Source organism: Pseudophryne corroboree, chromosome 6 (genome assembly GCF_028390025.1).
Source record: "Pseudophryne corroboree isolate aPseCor3 chromosome 6, aPseCor3.hap2, whole genome shotgun sequence".
NCBI lineage: Eukaryota > Metazoa > Chordata > Amphibia > Anura > Myobatrachidae > Pseudophryne > Pseudophryne corroboree.
The window spans coordinates 260,124,141-260,142,146 of NC_086449.1; the positions used below are offsets into that span (position 1 = coordinate 260,124,141).

Consider the following 18,006-nt stretch of genomic DNA (forward strand, 5'->3'; position numbering starts at 1 on the left):
TCAGCTCTAACCTCGCTCTACAGCCGTAGTCCCAGGATGCATGTATGCCCCCACACTGGGTTCCACTTGGGACTTCCAGTTTAGTTTTTTTACCCCCACTCCCTGTAGCGCAGTCCTCCTCGTTCTTTATACCTTTTTGTTGTATATTTGGATACAACACATGGTACACTTGTTGTATATACATATTTGTGACACCATCCCCATATATTATTGTTGTGACTCTATAATGGAGCATAGTTTATCCAGGTCTCTTGTTACTAATTATGTGATTAATTGTTCTACTGTACTTACGGTTTTGTGGCTATTTATGGGAGACAGGCACTGTGTCTCCTGCCTGCGACATGAACCTGTTGTCCTGCTTTTTGTTATAGAGTTGAGCTGGTCTTGAAAATGATTAGTCAGAATTGAAACATTGACTAATGGTTTAGTGAAGATGGCAGAATTCATGCATGTGAACCAGTTAAAAAAAAAAATAAAAAAAATTATACTTAAAATATAAAGCAAACTTGCTGTGAGCTTTACACCAGATAGCATAACTAAAGTTTAAAGCTAGGTACACACTATACAATTGTCTGTCAGATAATCTGCCAGATCTAGCTGGTTGGAATGAAAATCTGGTAATGGATGAAAGCAAATTACAATCTATCATTTGTTCCCAAACACTGGAAAACTAACAAAACCTGTTGTTCACACAAATAGGTTAAATACAAATTTAACCAACTTGGATGAACGACTGTTTTTGACAGTTTTGTAGTGTTTGGGAACAAATGATAGCGACGGGAGGAACAGCATATGAATCGCGCCACCCTCCCTGACTTTATAGACATTCCTTTAACTTTAAAAGAAAAGGAAAGAAAAAAAAAACAAAACCCCAAACATTTGGACAGCAGGACTCTTTGCTACAACATTAAAAAAAATTAATAAAGATAAATATTTGTCTTACACTATGGTTCTTCTCTGTTATATTAAGAAAAATACTTATTTTCAGAAGTTACTCAGTACTTACATTTAAAGCAAAATATTATTTTTTTTACCACAATTTAAACAATAGGCACAATCTTAAATGTGACTACCTATTTCACTTGTTTTACCTCCTAATTAAAAAGCCTTATGGGCCCTACACACATGGCGAATGGCTGCCGAGGTGCCCGATGACCAATACAGCCAGTGGGCGACCCGGTGGGTGGGGTGGGTGGGGTGAGGTGACGAGGGGAGTGAAGTTTCTTCACTCCCCCTGTTACCCGGCCCCATAGCGCTGCATGCTAATATGGACAAGGTTGTCCATATTGGCATGCATGTATAAGCGACCCGGCACCAACGATGAACAAGCGTGGGGCCGCACATCGTTCATCGTTTGTGCCTACACACTGAACGATATCTCGTTCGTTAATGAACGAGATCGTTCATAACTTTCAGTGTTATCGCGTAGTGTGTAGGGCCTATTAGTCTTGTAAACGTCTTCCACTTTTGCCAGAGAAAAGAAAACACATTCACCTGCAATAAGCTTCCTCTGCCAAAGTGAGATTAAAGCTGCAGTAACATGAATCCCTTACTACTTTCTTCAAGCGGCTTACAATGTGCAGAGTGTTATGTGATTACCACAGCAATCACTGTCAAATAAATTATAATATATGATGTGGTGACAAAGAGGATTTAGAATGTGTCGAAGTCGGAAAAAGGACACATACAAACAACACACAGAGTGGCACTTCTCGGTGGTGGCGTAAGGACGCAATTGACGTATATGGATGCACCATGCTTCTCTACCATACATCATGCATAGAGTCGTACGGCGTGCGTGCAGCATGGTGGGTGTATACACGGTAAAAGGCGCAATCACTGAGAAACGCCAAAAAGACGCACACAAACACATTCATACAACACATAAATTACACATAGACAAAACATGTCCAGCATCAGACTTGTATTAAATTGTATTTATATAATAGAGTATAAAACCAGATATATATGTATTATCGGGACGGAACAAGTTAAGTATATCAAGCTTAGTGTAAAAATGGTCAGGAGAATCTGAGTATTAATTTGATAGCTATGGGTAAATTGTAGCACATTGCAATGATTAGTTATGCTCAAATGTATGAATACAAAGTCACATTCTACGAGAACAAAGGACTTTCTGAGACTTGAAACTGGACATTGCTTACATATGAACTGACCAATAACACACAATGAATGAGAAACCTCCCTCTCCTGGGCCAATGGAAGGAGACCGAAACCAACAACCTGTTAACTCCCACTGCTTGATATATGCAGTTTTCTAAGGCATAGTTAGTTAGTAGCTGAGAGGAAGACATGGAAGAAGGTTCTATGGGATAGGGTGATGTATAATGGCTATATCTGTTTCTTTTGTAACTGTAATTCTGTACCACTTACCTAGGCCTATACATGTTATACTGAATGATATACTGTAAATATGTTATTTTGTATGCATACCTTTTAATATCAAATACATATATATCTCTGAGCGTTGGACCTCAGTAATACAATATGTGCGACTACTTGTTTTCTCTTAAGGGACATAGTGCTGCGACATTCAGCGCACTATTAGCGTATATGGTAATAAGATGCGCCTTGCATCCGCAGTATATATTAACGCTGGCAGGTAAATGTTTATTTAAAATAATGGAAATTCACAAATGACTTTCTATTCGGCATGCATTGCCCGGCACACCCCACCACCACACATACACACTTTTTCTCCTTACCAACTTTTTCAATCATGTGACTATTCAGGACATTTCTCACTGACTGGCTCTAATACAAATTAGGGTACACCTTCCTCATAAACGTATTTGATAGATGAAACCAAGAGCTACAGCTGAGTGAGAGAGACAGTAGCTTTTATTTGGATGTAAAACAGCAAAAGTTGTACAGTGGAAGGATAGACTACAAAACAGCTGAATGCATAAGTGGCGATTGAAAGGAGCAAGTCTCAAACAATGGATCACCAAGTTTTCCTTTGCAATAAGGGCAATACAACATTTCTTGATTTAGAAATTACGTTTTTGGTTTTATTTAGCAGATTATGCTTATTCTCTCTTACACCTATTAATGGCTTGCACAGATTGTCATATAGCAACCACCAAGTAATTTAGTCATGTAAATACTCTATCAATTCTACCAGGTGTTAGGCACTTGCTGTCACAACTGAGGGCCTGAGCTGACGGAAGGCAGCCTCAGTTGTAGGGGCTGAGATGTACCGGAACCTGGGAGGTTGTATCAGACCCCTGGACATGTAAGTAACATGAAGAGAAACCGCCCGAAGGCGTGACCACGACAACTTGAGTAAAAGTCAATGATATTTATTTATGACAAACTCCATGCATCACAGTAGCAGTAAAAAGTAACATAAAAATCAGCAGAGAAATAATAATACAGTTCCTGGGTACTACAGGGTGGCAGGGGCCACAGAGCTCTGGTGGTATGAGACAGTTCTTATTATCTGCAAGTTGGAAAGTCCTTACCAGGCTCAACTGTAGCAATGAGGAAAGCCCAGGGTCGTACCAGCTGGTGTTCCAGGGAAAGCTGGACTGCTGTAGATAAAATGCTTCTGTGGGTACTGGTTAGAACCAGACAGGTGTTGGCACGGAGTGGATACTGGCTGGAACCAGTTAAATAATAAATAAAGCTTGAGAGCGATGCAATGTAGATGAAATGTAGAATTTGAGAGCGGAGAAATAATAATACCGGTGGAGAGTGGTAAACTGCAGAAAGGACACCGGCCCTTTAAGAGAAGCTGTACACTGCTGGAAGCTGAGCTGGAAGCAGGTGATGTTGTAGCTGGAAACAGGTGAGTCCAGAATGGATCGGAGAGTCAGGCTACACCGCAGATGGAATGCTGGTGCGGGTCTCTATAGCAGAAGTCTGGAGACAGGAGCTGGAACCTGGAAGACATTCACAGAAGAGAGACAAACTGGAACTAGGTTTGACAACCAAAGCACTGACGCCTTCCTTGCTCAGGCACAACCTATTTATACCTGCAGCAAGGAAGGCATTGGCTAGGTAATTATGCAAATTAATAATACTGACAACGGATTGGTAGGAATGATCAGCTGACAGAATCCAAGATGGCTGCGCCCATGCAGACACTTGGAGGGAAGTTTGGATTGTAATCCATGTGGTCTGGAAAACAGTAATGGCGGCGCCGGCCACCGGAGACAGGAGACGCCAGGCTGACAGATGCACATCCGACCACGCGGACACAGCGGAGGCCGCGGCTGACGTAATCGCCACTCTGAATGCAGAAGCTCAGGGACGGCGGCGGAGGCCGCGGGAGACGCCATGCCAGATGTATAAGGCGTTACTGTGACTGCGTCCAGAGAGACAGGAGAGGATGCGGGAATGTGCACATCAGGATAACAGATGGGATCCGGTCCTGGAGCGCTGAGCCAGCCTTAGGAGGCATCTGATAGGTAAGAAATGGCGTCCAGATACCCGGATCGTGACAGCACCCCCCCCTTTAGGAGTGGCCCCAGGACACTTCTTTGGCTTTTGAGGAAACTTGGAATGGAATCTCCGGACCAAGGCAGGAGCATGGACATCAGAAGCATTGGTCCATGAACGTTCCTCAGGGCCATAACCCTTCCAGTCAATAAGATACTGAAGTTGACCGTAACTGTGACGTGAGTCCAGGATCTTGGCTACTTCATACTCAACGCCTCGTTGAGTTTGGACTTTCGGAGTTGGAGGAAGTGAGGAATGAAACCGATTCAAGATTAGCGGTTTCAACAGGGAAACATGGAATGTCCTGGGTATCTTTAAGAAGGGAGGCAACTGGAGTCTGTAAGCAACAGGATTGATGACTTGATCAATTTTAAAAGGACCGATGTAGCGAGGTGCAAACTTCATACTGGGAACTCTTAACCTCAAATTCTTCGTGGATAACCATACCCGATCACCCACCTTGAGAGCAGGAACTGCTCGACGCTTCTTATCCGCAAACTTCTTGTACCTGAACGATGCCTTGAGCAGAGCTGATCGTACGCTCTTCCAGATATTGGCAAACTGATGCAAGGTGATATCCACTGCGGGAACAGAAGTTGCTGGAAGCGGTTGGAACTCAGGGACTTTAGGGTGGAATCCAAAGTTGGTGAAGAATGGTGTTGAAGAAGATGAAGAATGATACTGGTTGTTATGACAGAACTCGGCCCAGGGAAGTAATTGAACCCAGTCATCTTGAGAGGAGGACACATAGATGCGGAGGAAGGACTCCAAGTCCTGATTCACCCTCTCCGTTTGACCATAGGTCTGAGGATGGTAAGCCGTGGAAAACTTTAGCTTGACTTGGAGGGCTTGACATAAACTTCGCCAGAATTTGGCTGTGAATTGAACTCCTCGATCTGAGATAATTTCTTCTGGAAGACCGTGGAGTCGAAAGATCTCTTGTATGAATACTTGAGCCAACTTGGAAGCTGACGGAAGACCGGTGAGAGGAATGAAGTGTGCCATCTTGGTGAACCGGTCAACTACCACCCAGATGGTATTAAACTTGTTGCACATGGGCAAATCTGTAATAAAATCCATCGACAAATGAGTCCATGGTCGACGGGGAACAGATAGTGGAACCAGTTGCCCCGCAGGCGACTGGCGGGATACTTTATGTTGAGCACACTTTGGGCAAGATGCAATAAACTCCAAAACGTCCTTTTTCAGAGTTGGCCACCAATAGGACCTAGAGATAAACTCCAGGGTTTTTTGGATACCTGTATGTCCGGCAAAGCGGGAAGCATGGGCCCAATGCATGAGCTTCTTCCTTAGTGTCGGCTTCACAAAACTTTTCCCTAATGGGGGCGTAGAGTCCATCCCTACCGTGGAGAATGCCAACGGATTTATAATAGGATGCTTGTCTGAAGACTCTGACTCATTTTCTTGCTCCCATGAGCGGGAAAGGGCATCGGCCTTGCGATTCTGAGAGCCCGGACAGAACTGGAGTTTAAAGTCGAACCTGGAAAAGAAAAGTGCCCATCTGGCCTGACGAGGGTTGAGACATTGTGCGCCTTTCAGATATAGAAGGTTCTTGTGGTCTGTAAGGATGGTGATTGAATGAGAAGCTCCCTCCAACAGATATCTCCACTCCTCTAGAGCGAGCTTGATGGCTAGCAACTCCTGGTCGCCAATGGCATAGTTGCGCTCCGCTGGGGAGAACTTCCGTGAGAAGAAACTGCAAGGATGTAAATGGCCATCTTTAGCCCTCTGAGATAACACCGCTCCTACTCCAACGGAGGAGGCATCCACCTCTAGGATGAAAGGAGAGTCGATGTCAGGCTGTTTCAGGACAGGCGCAGAGATGAACCTCTGTTTTAAAAGATGAAAAGCTTGCATGGCTTCTTCAGACCACTTGGACGGGTTAGCACCCTTCTTGGTGAAAGCAGTAATAGGCGCCACAATGGTGGAAAAGTCTCGTATAAACTTTCGGTAATAATTGGCGAACCCTAAGAACCTCTGGACCCCTTTGAGGGTTAAGGGTACCGGCCAATTCTGGATTGCTTGTAGTTTCTCAGGATCCATCTCTAGTCCGGAACCGGACACAATGTACCCTAGAAACGGAATGGACTTGACTTCAAAGACGCATTTCTCTAATTTGCAATAGAGATGATTGACACGGAGACGGGACAGAACCTCCTTTACCCAAAAACGATGTTCCTCTAAATTGTTGGCAAAAATGAGGATATCATCTAGATAGACCACGACATGACGGTATAGAATGTCTCTGAAGATCTCATTGACGAAATGCTGGAAGACAGCTGGAGCATTGCTCAATCCGAAGGGCATGACGAGGTACTCATAATGTCCGTCATGGGTGTTAAATGCGGTCTTCCACTCGTCACCCTCACGGATCCGGATGAGATTGTATGCACCTCTCAAGTCCAGCTTTGTAAAGATGGTAGCTCCGCTAACTCTGTCTAAGAGCTCAGTAATCAGGGGTAAAGGATAGCGGTTCTTGCTGGTAATGTCGTTCAAACCTCTGTAGTCGATGCACGGCCGCAGACCACCATCTTTCTTTTTTACAAAAAAGAAGCCTGCGCCGGCTGGAGAAGAAGAAGGTCGAATGAACCCCTTTGCTAGGTTCTCTTTAATGTATTCCTCCATAGAATGCGTCTCGGGCAGAGACAACGGATAAGTTCGGCCTCGAGGTGGAACCTTCCCTGGAACGAGATCAATCGGGCAGTCCCATTCTCTATGAGGAGGAAGGATATCAGCAGAAGCTTTACTGAACACATCCGTGAAATCTTGATATGGAGGAGGTGGAACATCAGACGACCTGGGGGAGGAAGAACAGACAGGCAACACTTTAAACAAACATGTCTCAGCACAGGAGGGACCCCATGCCAGGATTTGCGTAGTCGTCCAATCAATTGTAGGATTGTGAAGACGGAGCCATGGAAGGCCCAGGACCACAGGATGTGTGGCTCTTGGAATCACTAAAAGTGAAATAAGTTCGGAATGAAGAACTCCCACTCTCAGACGAACTGGTAGAGTCCTTAGCGCAATAACTGTATCAAAAATTTTACTGCCATCCACGGCAGTTAAGGAGATGGACGAAGGAAGTCTCTCGGTGGGTAGGGACCACCGTTTAACATAGGCTTCGGTAATAAAGTTCCCAGCTGCTCCGGAATCAAGGAGGGCAATGACGTTCCGATAACGTTGAGCAATTTGGAGCGACACTGGGAGATTACAATCATGAGGAGATGGAGAGGAGATCATTATTCCTAGCCGGCCCTCTCCTGGGCGAGCTAGGGTTTGGAGTTTTCCCGGACGTTCGGGACAGGCATTGATGGTGTGAGACGGAGCTGCACAGTAAAGGCAAAGAGACTCAGAGAGACGTCTTCGGCGCTCAGCAGGAGTTAAACGGGAATGGCCAATTTGCATGGGCTCGTCTTTAGATGGTGACAGTTGGCGAGGAGGAGGAGCAGAAGATTTTGGAGCAGATGATCTTCCACGCTCAGTTGCTCTCTCTCTGAAACGTAAGTCAACTTTTGTACAAAGTGAGATTAGCTCATCTAACTTGGAGGGTAAGTCTCTGGTAGCTAACTCATCTTTAATACGCTCGGATAAACCATGCCAGAATGCAGCATACAGGGCCTCGTCGTTCCATGCCAGTTCAGATGCCAGGATCTGGAACTGTATAAGATATTGTCCTACAGTATGTGATCCCTGGCGTAAACGGAGAATCTCAGACGAAGCTGAAGTTACCCGGCCTGGCTCGTCGAAGATGCGCCTGAATGTTGACACGAATGCAGTGTAAGAAGATAGCAGGGTGTCGGACCTCTCCCATAACGGTGATGCCCAGTCAAGGGCTGAGCCACTGAGAAGTGAGATGATGTAGGCAATTTTTGTACGGTCACTGGGAAAATTGCCAGGTTGTAGCTCAAACTGAATCTCACACTGGTTGAGAAATCCCCTGCAGAATCTTGGAGATCCGTCAAATTTTGCTGGCGTTGGAAGATGAAGACGTGGAGCAGAAACGGGTAAGGTGGGTGGGGTTATAGTTGGAGTCACTGTGGTTGACGCCCCAGATGCGCCTGATCCACGGAGAGTTGTCTGAATCCCATCCAGCCGAGTAGAGAAATCCTGGAGACAGCGGATGATGTGGCCCTGTGCAGCCTCCTGATGTTCAAGTCGGGCTGCCAGTTCTTGCATCGGCCTGGCCGCTTGATCCTGGTCTCCGGCTGGATTCATTTGGTCAGTGCTTACTGTCACAACTGAGGGCCTGAGCTGACGGAAGGCAGCCTCAGTTGTAGGGGCTGAGATGTACCGGAACCTGGGAGGTTGTATCAGACCCCTGGACATGTAAGTAACATGAAGAGAAACCGCCCGAAGGCGTGACCACGACAACTTGAGTAAAAGTCAATGATATTTATTTATGACAAACTCCATGCATCACAGTAGCAGTAAAAAGTAACATAAAAATCAGCAGAGAAATAATAATACAGTTCCTGGGTACTACAGGGTGGCAGGGGCCACAGAGCTCTGGTGGTATGAGACAGTTCTTATTATCTGCAAGTTGGAAAGTCCTTACCAGGCTCAACTGTAGCAATGAGGAAAGCCCAGGGTCGTACCAGCTGGTGTTCCAGGGAAAGCTGGACTGCTGTAGATAAAATGCTTCTGTGGGTACTGGTTAGAACCAGACAGGTGTTGGCACGGAGTGGATACTGGCTGGAACCAGTTAAATAATAAATAAAGCTTGAGAGCGATGCAATGTAGATGAAATGTAGAATTTGAGAGCGGAGAAATAATAATACCGGTGGAGAGTGGTAAACTGCAGAACGGACACCGGCCCTTTAAGAGAAGCTGTACACTGCTGGAAGCTGAGCTGGAAGCAGGTGATGTTGTAGCTGGAAACAGGTGAGTCCAGAATGGATCGGAGAGTCAGGCTACACCGCAGATGGAATGCTGGTGCGGGTCTCTATAGCAGAAGTCTGGAGACAGGAGCTGGAACCTGGAAGACATTCACAGAAGAGAGACAAACTGGAACTAGGTTTGACAACCAAAGCACTGACGCCTTCCTTGCTCAGGCACAACCTATTTATACCTGCAGCAAGGAAGGCATTGGCTAGGTAATTATGCAAATTAATAATACTGACAACGGATTGGTAGGAATGATCAGCTGACAGAATCCAAGATGGCTGCGCCCATGCAGACACTTGGAGGGAAGTTTGGATTGTAATCCATGTGGTCTGGAAAACAGTAATGGCGGCGCCGGCCACCGGAGACAGGAGACGCCAGGCTGACAGATGCACATCCGACCACGCGGACACAGCGGAGGCCGCGGCTGACGTAATCGCCACTCTGAATGCAGAAGCTCAGGGACGGCGGCGGAGGCCGCGGGAGACGCCATGCCAGATGTATAAGGCGTTACTGTGACTGCGTCCAGAGAGACAGGAGAGGATGCGGGAATGTGCACATCAGGATAACAGATGGGATCCGGTCCTGGAGCGCTGAGCCAGCCTTAGGAGGCATCTGATAGGTAAGAAATGGCGTCCAGATACCCGGATCGTGACACTTGCCAATCGTGCCTTCGAGGAAACTGGGCATAGCGTTTACTTCCTATTCAGTGCAATGACCAATTATTTCTCTGCAGTATCCTAAATACACCACCTGTCCATAAACATACACTTATCAGCAGTCAACTGTATAAAACATAGGGATTGTATCTTTTGTTTCCATGAGATAAAGAAAATGAAATGATTATTTTCCGTTACAGTCAGGTTCTTTGTTAGAAACACAGCAGCCTTATTTTTTGTCTCCACTTGATCTTTAATGATTTATTAGCAGTCCCAGAGTCCATGCCACACAGAGCCCTTTCCAGTTAAAATCAATGCTGTGTATTTTAGATCTTAAATGACCAAAAAGCAGGATATTCTGAAGGATTTATATTCCTACCAATGACCACATTGTAATGGTCTCCTTCATTTTCTCAGCTTTCACATCAAAACTGTTCTTTGATCATTAAAGACCGCTAAAGACCAAAGGTAACACGTAACATCTCGTTAGGCTCCAGCACATTTTGCCTCGTTTGTAACCACCCACAGAAACCCCAAATTAGGTTAGGGGATGAAAATAAAATAGCATTGAATGTTTGTTAACTGTTTTCCTAACATTCACAGAATACGTTTTTATTGCTGACCTGGAGGCTGTGTTAACAGCTATACAGTTAAATCTAGAAACCAAAAGGTTCCCTGATTAAACATTCATTCCATATAGCAACCATTTAATTGTAAAGGGCAATACTACTAATCGGCAGAGCAGCTTTGCTAATACGCTGCAAAAATGTCTGTAAAAAATGTCTCTATAAGTTAAAAAAACAATTACTTTAAAACAGAAACCACTGCTCACAGCCATGACTAATGCCCAATGATCACCATGTATGTGTTTGCCTCCTTTGTGAACATGTGAAAGATTGTGCCATTATTTTCCCAAGTGGAAAATATCCTCTTTGAATGAATGAGAAGCAGTAGCAGCGTGTGCCTTGCTGAGACATAGTCCTCTGAGATGCAGTATTGACTTAACACATGACAATCACTTTGTCTCCTCTGAGCGCTGGTCTGTGAGGTCAAAGCGGATTCCACATAAAAGCTTGAAATTAACTATTACGGCTGCTGAAACAGAAAATGTGTTTTTGCTTTTTTTACATATGAGGCATATAGGAAATGAATTTCACAATACAGTATTTACAAATACCATAACCAAGACATGCATGTAATATTATATATATTAGGCTTTATGGGGATAAAAGTAGCTCCCCTTCAGGTGGTGTAGTCAGGATATCAACGGTCAGAATTCCAGATTCGGGTTGAGGGTTAGGCTGCAGGAGGGGACTGTTAGGGTTAGGATTCAGGAGGGGTGGGTTAGGGTAAGGGTTAGAAAAAAACTAATCAAAATCCATCTGCATTGTCCGCTGCTGGGATTGTGACCGTCAGGATATGTACCCAACCCCCCTTCCGCTTTCATCAATAGGACTTTTACACTGAAAACCTAGAGAACACAGAATAAAAACTTTCCCAATGTACCAATGGCCAACCAAAAATTCTTTAGGACTGAAAGACACTAGCAAATGTCTCACATACTGCTAAACACTTCCATGTCTTGTTCATTTTACCTTGAATACAGTTAGGTTAACGGAAGCTGTCTCTTAATCTGGCAAGGATTCCCATAAACCCTCTACTTGAAGAGCTACCATACACTTTTGATGGGAATCCCAGAAGAAATAGCAGATAAAAAGTATTATTGTACCTGGACAAGTCTTAAGGCGTGTCGTCATCCACCTCATTCTAATCATGCACTGAGTAAGACACACTCTGGATTACATTTTTGTTTATATTTTCTTTAAAATCGAGAGAAAGCGCCACTTTCATTATACACATAAAAATCCAACATACACTTATCACCTATTTGTACATTCTTTCATTAGCGCTCTTTTGTAATAACACTTTTTCATTTTACTCTATTCAACTTTATGCCCCTGATCAACATCTGACCTGGACAAGAGACAGACTTAGGGGTATAGTCAATTAGGGTCGAAAACTGCCGTCTGTCGAAAAGACGGCAGTTTTCAACTTTTTAAGGTTGAATCGTGATTCGACCTATTCAGTCCCAGCAGTTTTTATTCGACAAGCCGTGGAATTCAACTTGTCGAATAGTACGTGAATCGGCGGTATAGCTGCCGTTTCACGCACTTTTGAGTGAAACGGGGCCAAATGCGACAGGATTTGGCCCCGCTTCCGACCATCTCAGTCCAACATAAAAAAAACGTTGGACTGAGATGTGGGACCCAGAGGAGGAAAGGGGGGGAGCCGCAGGGAGACGGGGGACAGCCGCGGGCATACAGGGGAGAGCAGCGCTACAGCACAGCGCTGCAGCAGTATGTCTCACAGCCGCGCCGCTCACGGCAGCGTCCACCCGGCTCCAGCAAGTGAGGTCACGCTTGCTGGAGCCAGGTGGACACTGCCGTGAGGTATGGAGGCTGTGTGATATCCTCCTGCAGTTCTACTGTAGCGCTGCTCTCCTCCGTCTGCCCGCGGCTGTCCCCGCGTCTCCCCTTTCCCCCCTTTTAAAAAGTCGAATTGAGATGAGATTGAATAAGGGTTGTCGAATCCATTCCGACAAATTCATGTCGGAATGGATCCGACCCTAATTGAATATGCCCCTTATTGTGGCAAGGCCATCACTGAGTTCTACCCAGCACTATTATCTACACTTACACCCTTTGGACCACAAACCCAAGCAATGTAGAAAGTTACCAGCGGTGAGTTGCACTACAGTTGTATTCTCCACGTCCCAGCAGCCACACTAACCACATTCTCGCTGAAGGATCCCACTTAATCCATCTCCTCAGGCTTCCGTGCGCCTTACAAATACAGTACCACTGCACAGCATATAGGAGTAAGCACTAGAAACAGTCTACTATACCGCAACTTATCCTCACCTGCACTCCCATCAGCATGTTTGCCTAAAGACTTTAGATTACAGGAACTAATTAATTCGATTTATATTGGGTCCAAGAGAAAACACATTTTCGTTTAGGCTGCTTTGCTTATAGCACCATTCAAGTTTTTTAGGAAAAAATTAACTGCACTATTCAGGAAATTCCTGTACTATGAATTCAATCAGAAAAAAAAGTGTTGACTATGGAAGCAATGCAATCTTATCATACAGAATTCTCTTTTGCTATTGTCAAAGACATAGGTGTACAGAAGAGATTGCATGGATGCAATGAGTCCTCCAACCCCCCACTCCAGACAGCACTCCAGGAATGTATGTGTAATACATTCCTGGAGTGCTGTCCAATGATACATAGACAGAAGAAATAAAACAAATTCTACACGCAATGGAAGTGCACAGAAAGCACTAGGTAAAACACATGAACATACCTATCCTTCAGGTATAAGCTGTAGGCTGCAGAAGTGGTAAAAGGAGTCCCAAGAGCAAGTCCAGAGCCTATTAATATATCCATATAACAAGCTGGCAGTATTTCTTTAGAAGGCCCTGAACACACCTTCACTTTAAATGATATGTTGCTTCAGGAAAAACAATACAGCACTTTTATGACAGCCATATAAACTACTGGTTTAGAGGCTGGCTGTCAAGCTTTGCGCTACATAATACTGTAGGATGACCAGCAGTTTGTTCTGCAAGAACAGGCAAATGTGAATGATAGGGCAATGATGAACAACATTAATGAGCAACAGGCCACCCTCCAAGCCTTCACTTGCATCCACCAGCTCCTTTCTACTTTCCTGTGATATTTGTTTGTACTTCTTGTAAAACTTGTTTGAGATGCCTGTTGATACGTTATTTCAGTTAGTCATCGTATTCTTTGAATAATATTAAGCTGCTATTGAGATTAAGAGTAATGTACGTCACTTTTGAAGGTTAGAGGGCCGCCCAATGCAGTCCATGAATGAAGCAGAGCAGGTTGCCTATCACTGGCCTAAGCTGTGATAGATCTGCTGTGGATGCCTAGGATAAGAAGCGGTAAACAAGGGGAACGAAGCAGAAAAGAATAGCAGCAGGGTATAGTGGGTGCACAAATGTGTCTGCCACGGTCTCTGTACAGTATTTGTCAGTTATACTTGTGTGTTTATATGAGAATTGGCTATTAGTCTGTACTGTGTATCCTGTTGTAAATTTTATCCCATTGTATGGCATTATGGAACTCTTGTAGCGCTGTATAAGTAATATATTTTGACTTTGGTGGATAATATAATGTCTGTGGATATGGGGAAATATGGCTGACCACTTATGAGGAGCAGGGCTGTATGAACTAGAGGTTAATATAGCTGGACATTGGCTGAGCTAGATAAAATGTGTGGATATTGGGAATGTATGGTTGAACATGGTAGCTATCTAATCTAAATAGACAGCAGGGCTACACAGTTTGACAGTGGGGGCCAACACAAACTGGGTGGACAATGGGGGATACATACCTTGTATAGATAATTTATAAATGTAATACATGCAGGGATAGAAGGCTTAATGGTGTTTGTAGTCAGATCACTGGATAACATGGTTGGGAATGGATGGTGGTGGGGTGTGTGTGTCTGTGTGGGGGGGGGGGGGGGGGGGGGGTTTACATACCTGAGTAAAGGATGTTTAAGTTGGTAGAAGTGATCAGAGTGTGAAGTACCTCGGGAAAGAATAACACTTGCAATGTATAATATACACATACATACATCCATCCAGCATATTCTGTATATACAAGATCGATAAAATGAATGAGCTGATTTGTACAGGTTTGTGAAGCGGCACTGAACTGGTCAATTTAAGAACATCCAAATAATGAGATTCCCTTCTGCTGCAATAATTGGACATATTTACTTTTTAGCTGATGGAGAATATCAAGTTCCCCCACAGAGTATTCCTTAAGCTCTGAACAGAGACCGACTTAAAAAGAAAAGAACCTCGCACATCTGGAAGAAATTCCAACTTTCCATGACATGGTTTAAGTTTTGGAAACTTAATTTCCACTATATTTCACATGAACAGATGGCAGACAAACACGTCCTATTTTTAGACCATTTTATCACTGATTGGATGTTTACAAAAATGCTAAAACATATAAGAATCATTTTCTGGTAACACTTAAATACTTCCCTGCATACCATTAAAGCAGGCTATGTGATATCCTAATACGTACAATTATCTGTTCTATTCCATCTACACACCAGAGGCAAGAAAACTTGTAAGGCTCATATTAAAGATGTAATACTAGTTAAATAAATAAAATAAATCTATAAATATATATGTATATTTTTCTCTCTATTCCAAGACTGATGCAATACAAAAAAACATAGCTGTGCATCACAATTTCAACTAAAACCTACATAGTATAAAACTATCATAGCCAAAACAATACTGCTACCAAAACAGACTCAGAATCCCCTAAATCTCCCCACCATCAGTGTGAGTGTATGTATTGTATACATGCACAAATACGTTGTTTGTTTAAAAAGCAAGCTGAATTGTAATACGTGGGCAATAACTATTCAGTGAAGTGTGTAAAATACAATACTCCCCTATAAAATGTAAAAGTTACAATATAGGCACTATACCAACAGCGGTATACCGTCAGCCGGAACACGAGTCCCTTTGCGGGCTCACTGCGCTTGCCAAGCTTCAGACTCGGTGGCGAGCTTCGCACCCAACAAGTTATATTCCCCACTCGGTTAGTGGCGTGGACCCACCACCCAAGTGGGAATACGGGGTTGCGGTCGGGATTCTGACATTTCCCCGGCTACCATAAATTGAAGTGAACATGTTACAATTTACCAAATTGCTGATGTCATAATTCACAGTTTATACAAATATTACATGAGATATCTATTTATTATTAGTTGTATGTTAAATACAGGTGAAACCAACAGAGGGACATTAAAGGCAACAGAAATGTCTTCATCATAATATGGTTTCTTATAACAGTGCTGGTTAAGTGGTGGTAGAAGACTTGTCTCCAATTTACCAATAAATCTCAAAATCAGGCAATGTATTAAAAAAAGAACATACTGTAAGGGCAACACAAATTCACCATTGATACCATTTACAGTTCTAAGGAAAAAGAGCTGTGGGACCTACCCAAGATATTGCCTGCGGGTACTTCCTCCAAGTCTTCTAGCTCACGACCCATGAGAAGATACAGGTTGTCCACAGTGCAGCAAGCCATGTGAGGGATATCAGGGAGGTCAGCAGTGGCCAGGCATTCAGGTGGCAACTGGAACAGATAGATATTCATACTGTGATTTGTGATAGATCAAAGATGTAACTAGTCATTTTGCTAGGCAGCAAACGGCAATACAACCCCCAATCCCGCACACAATCAGTAATATACAAATACTGTGTCTATGAAAGGTATGTTAGTTTGACAGACTATTTCCAATGCCACCACAGCCGGCACCTAAAATCGGCTTTCACGTCTGTCCATTCAACAACGTGCATACTCATAGGGGCAAGGCCAAGGCCACTGGGTGTAACTGTTGGGCCTAGTGTTGCTGTTTTTTTGACGGTCGCAGAGGCTGCACATGCAGATTTGCCGCAATTATTTTAGGTGTTGAACTTCCAACCCCTACAAGTGTGACACCAAATTAGCAAGGGAAATAACTGGACAAGTGAGGTATGATAACAAGCTCCACCAGTGTAATAAAGAGGCTGACGTGACCATGCATCTACTTGAGTCCTGATGTTTTGCCAGAAGTAGTAACAGGGTTGGGATGGAAGAAAGTAATGTTTACTGCTGACTCAACAAAGTAACAGAGGAAATTAATGTCCAGAAAAGCTAAACCTCAAGAGGCTTTGTATACACAATAATATGAGAATACAGTGTACCCTGAAGCAGTATTGGAATAGAATTGTCATTTGTCTATCAGCCACAATATGATTACATAAATGAGGTGCAAATCATTCAAAACCCTATTTAGCAAATAACTAGACCCTGGGTGGACATTTGCTTTCTTTACAAATGGAGTCTCATGTCCTGCTAGTCTGAATTAAAGGAATAATACGGACATACAAGATCGCCATTAACTGGAGACCACACACAAATTGCGTATGGGATAACGAACCCCTTACTGTGGACTATAAAGATATAAGAAGTCTCAGATGATTTTCTGGATTATATAAAAGCAGTCTGCAAGTCAAAGGCATTAATACAAATTACGGAAATTCCATTGTATAATCGGAGGTTTGAAATAATAATAACGGTGTTTACTTACTGTACATGTTTATTGATAAAAGCACAACCTTTTCAAATGATCTAGAATCCATACTTAATTTTTAAAAGGGACAAAATATGTTGCAACTCAATTTAAATCAGTCCCACCACTAGTAGATTCAATTACTGGCATTGTACTAGCCCTTCAAACTTATCAACAGAACCCGAAGCAAGCAGCAGAGCTGTAACAGCTGAAATCATGGTACAGTAGGTAATTGATGTAGTCAAATCAAGCACATCACGTTCCGCTAAATCATGCAACAATCATGCAACAAGTGTCCATTGCACACTCAGGGGACTCCGTAAGGACCATGGGGATAGACGGGCTCCGCAGGAGACATGGGCACTTTAAGAAAGAACTTTAGGTATGGGTGTGCACTGGCTCCTCCCTCTATGCCCCTCCTCCAGACCTCAGTTTACTACTGTGCCCAGAGGAGACTGGGTGCATTACAGTGAGCTCTCCTGAGTTTCCTAAAAGAAAGTATATTTGTTATTTTCAGGGAGCCTGCTGGCAACAGACTCCCTGCATCGAGGGACTGAGGGGAGAGAAACAGACCTGCTTTAATGTTAGGCTCTGTTTCTAAGGCTACTGGACACCATTAGCTCCAGATGGATCGGTACGCAGGTCTCACCCTCGCCGTCCATCCCAGAGCCGCACCGCCGTCCTTCTCGCAGAGCCGGAAGATAGAAGCCGGGTGAGTATGAGAAGAAAGAAGACTTCAGAGGCGGCAGAAGACTTCAGATCTTCACTGAGGTAACGCACAGCAGTAAAGCTGTGCGCC

General features: G+C 43.9%; 1 protein-coding gene across 1 annotated transcript in view; it reads right to left on the reverse strand.

Annotated features, from left to right (window-relative positions):
- EFL1 (elongation factor like GTPase 1) overlaps positions 1 to 18,006 on the reverse strand; it is a 651,720-nt gene that overhangs the window by 314,038 nt on the left and 319,676 nt on the right. The window contains exon 15 of the mRNA XM_063925942.1: positions 16,093 to 16,228. Within this exon, the coding sequence (XP_063782012.1) occupies positions 16,093 to 16,228 (136 nt within the window). The remainder of the gene's footprint in view (positions 1 to 16,092; positions 16,229 to 18,006) is intronic.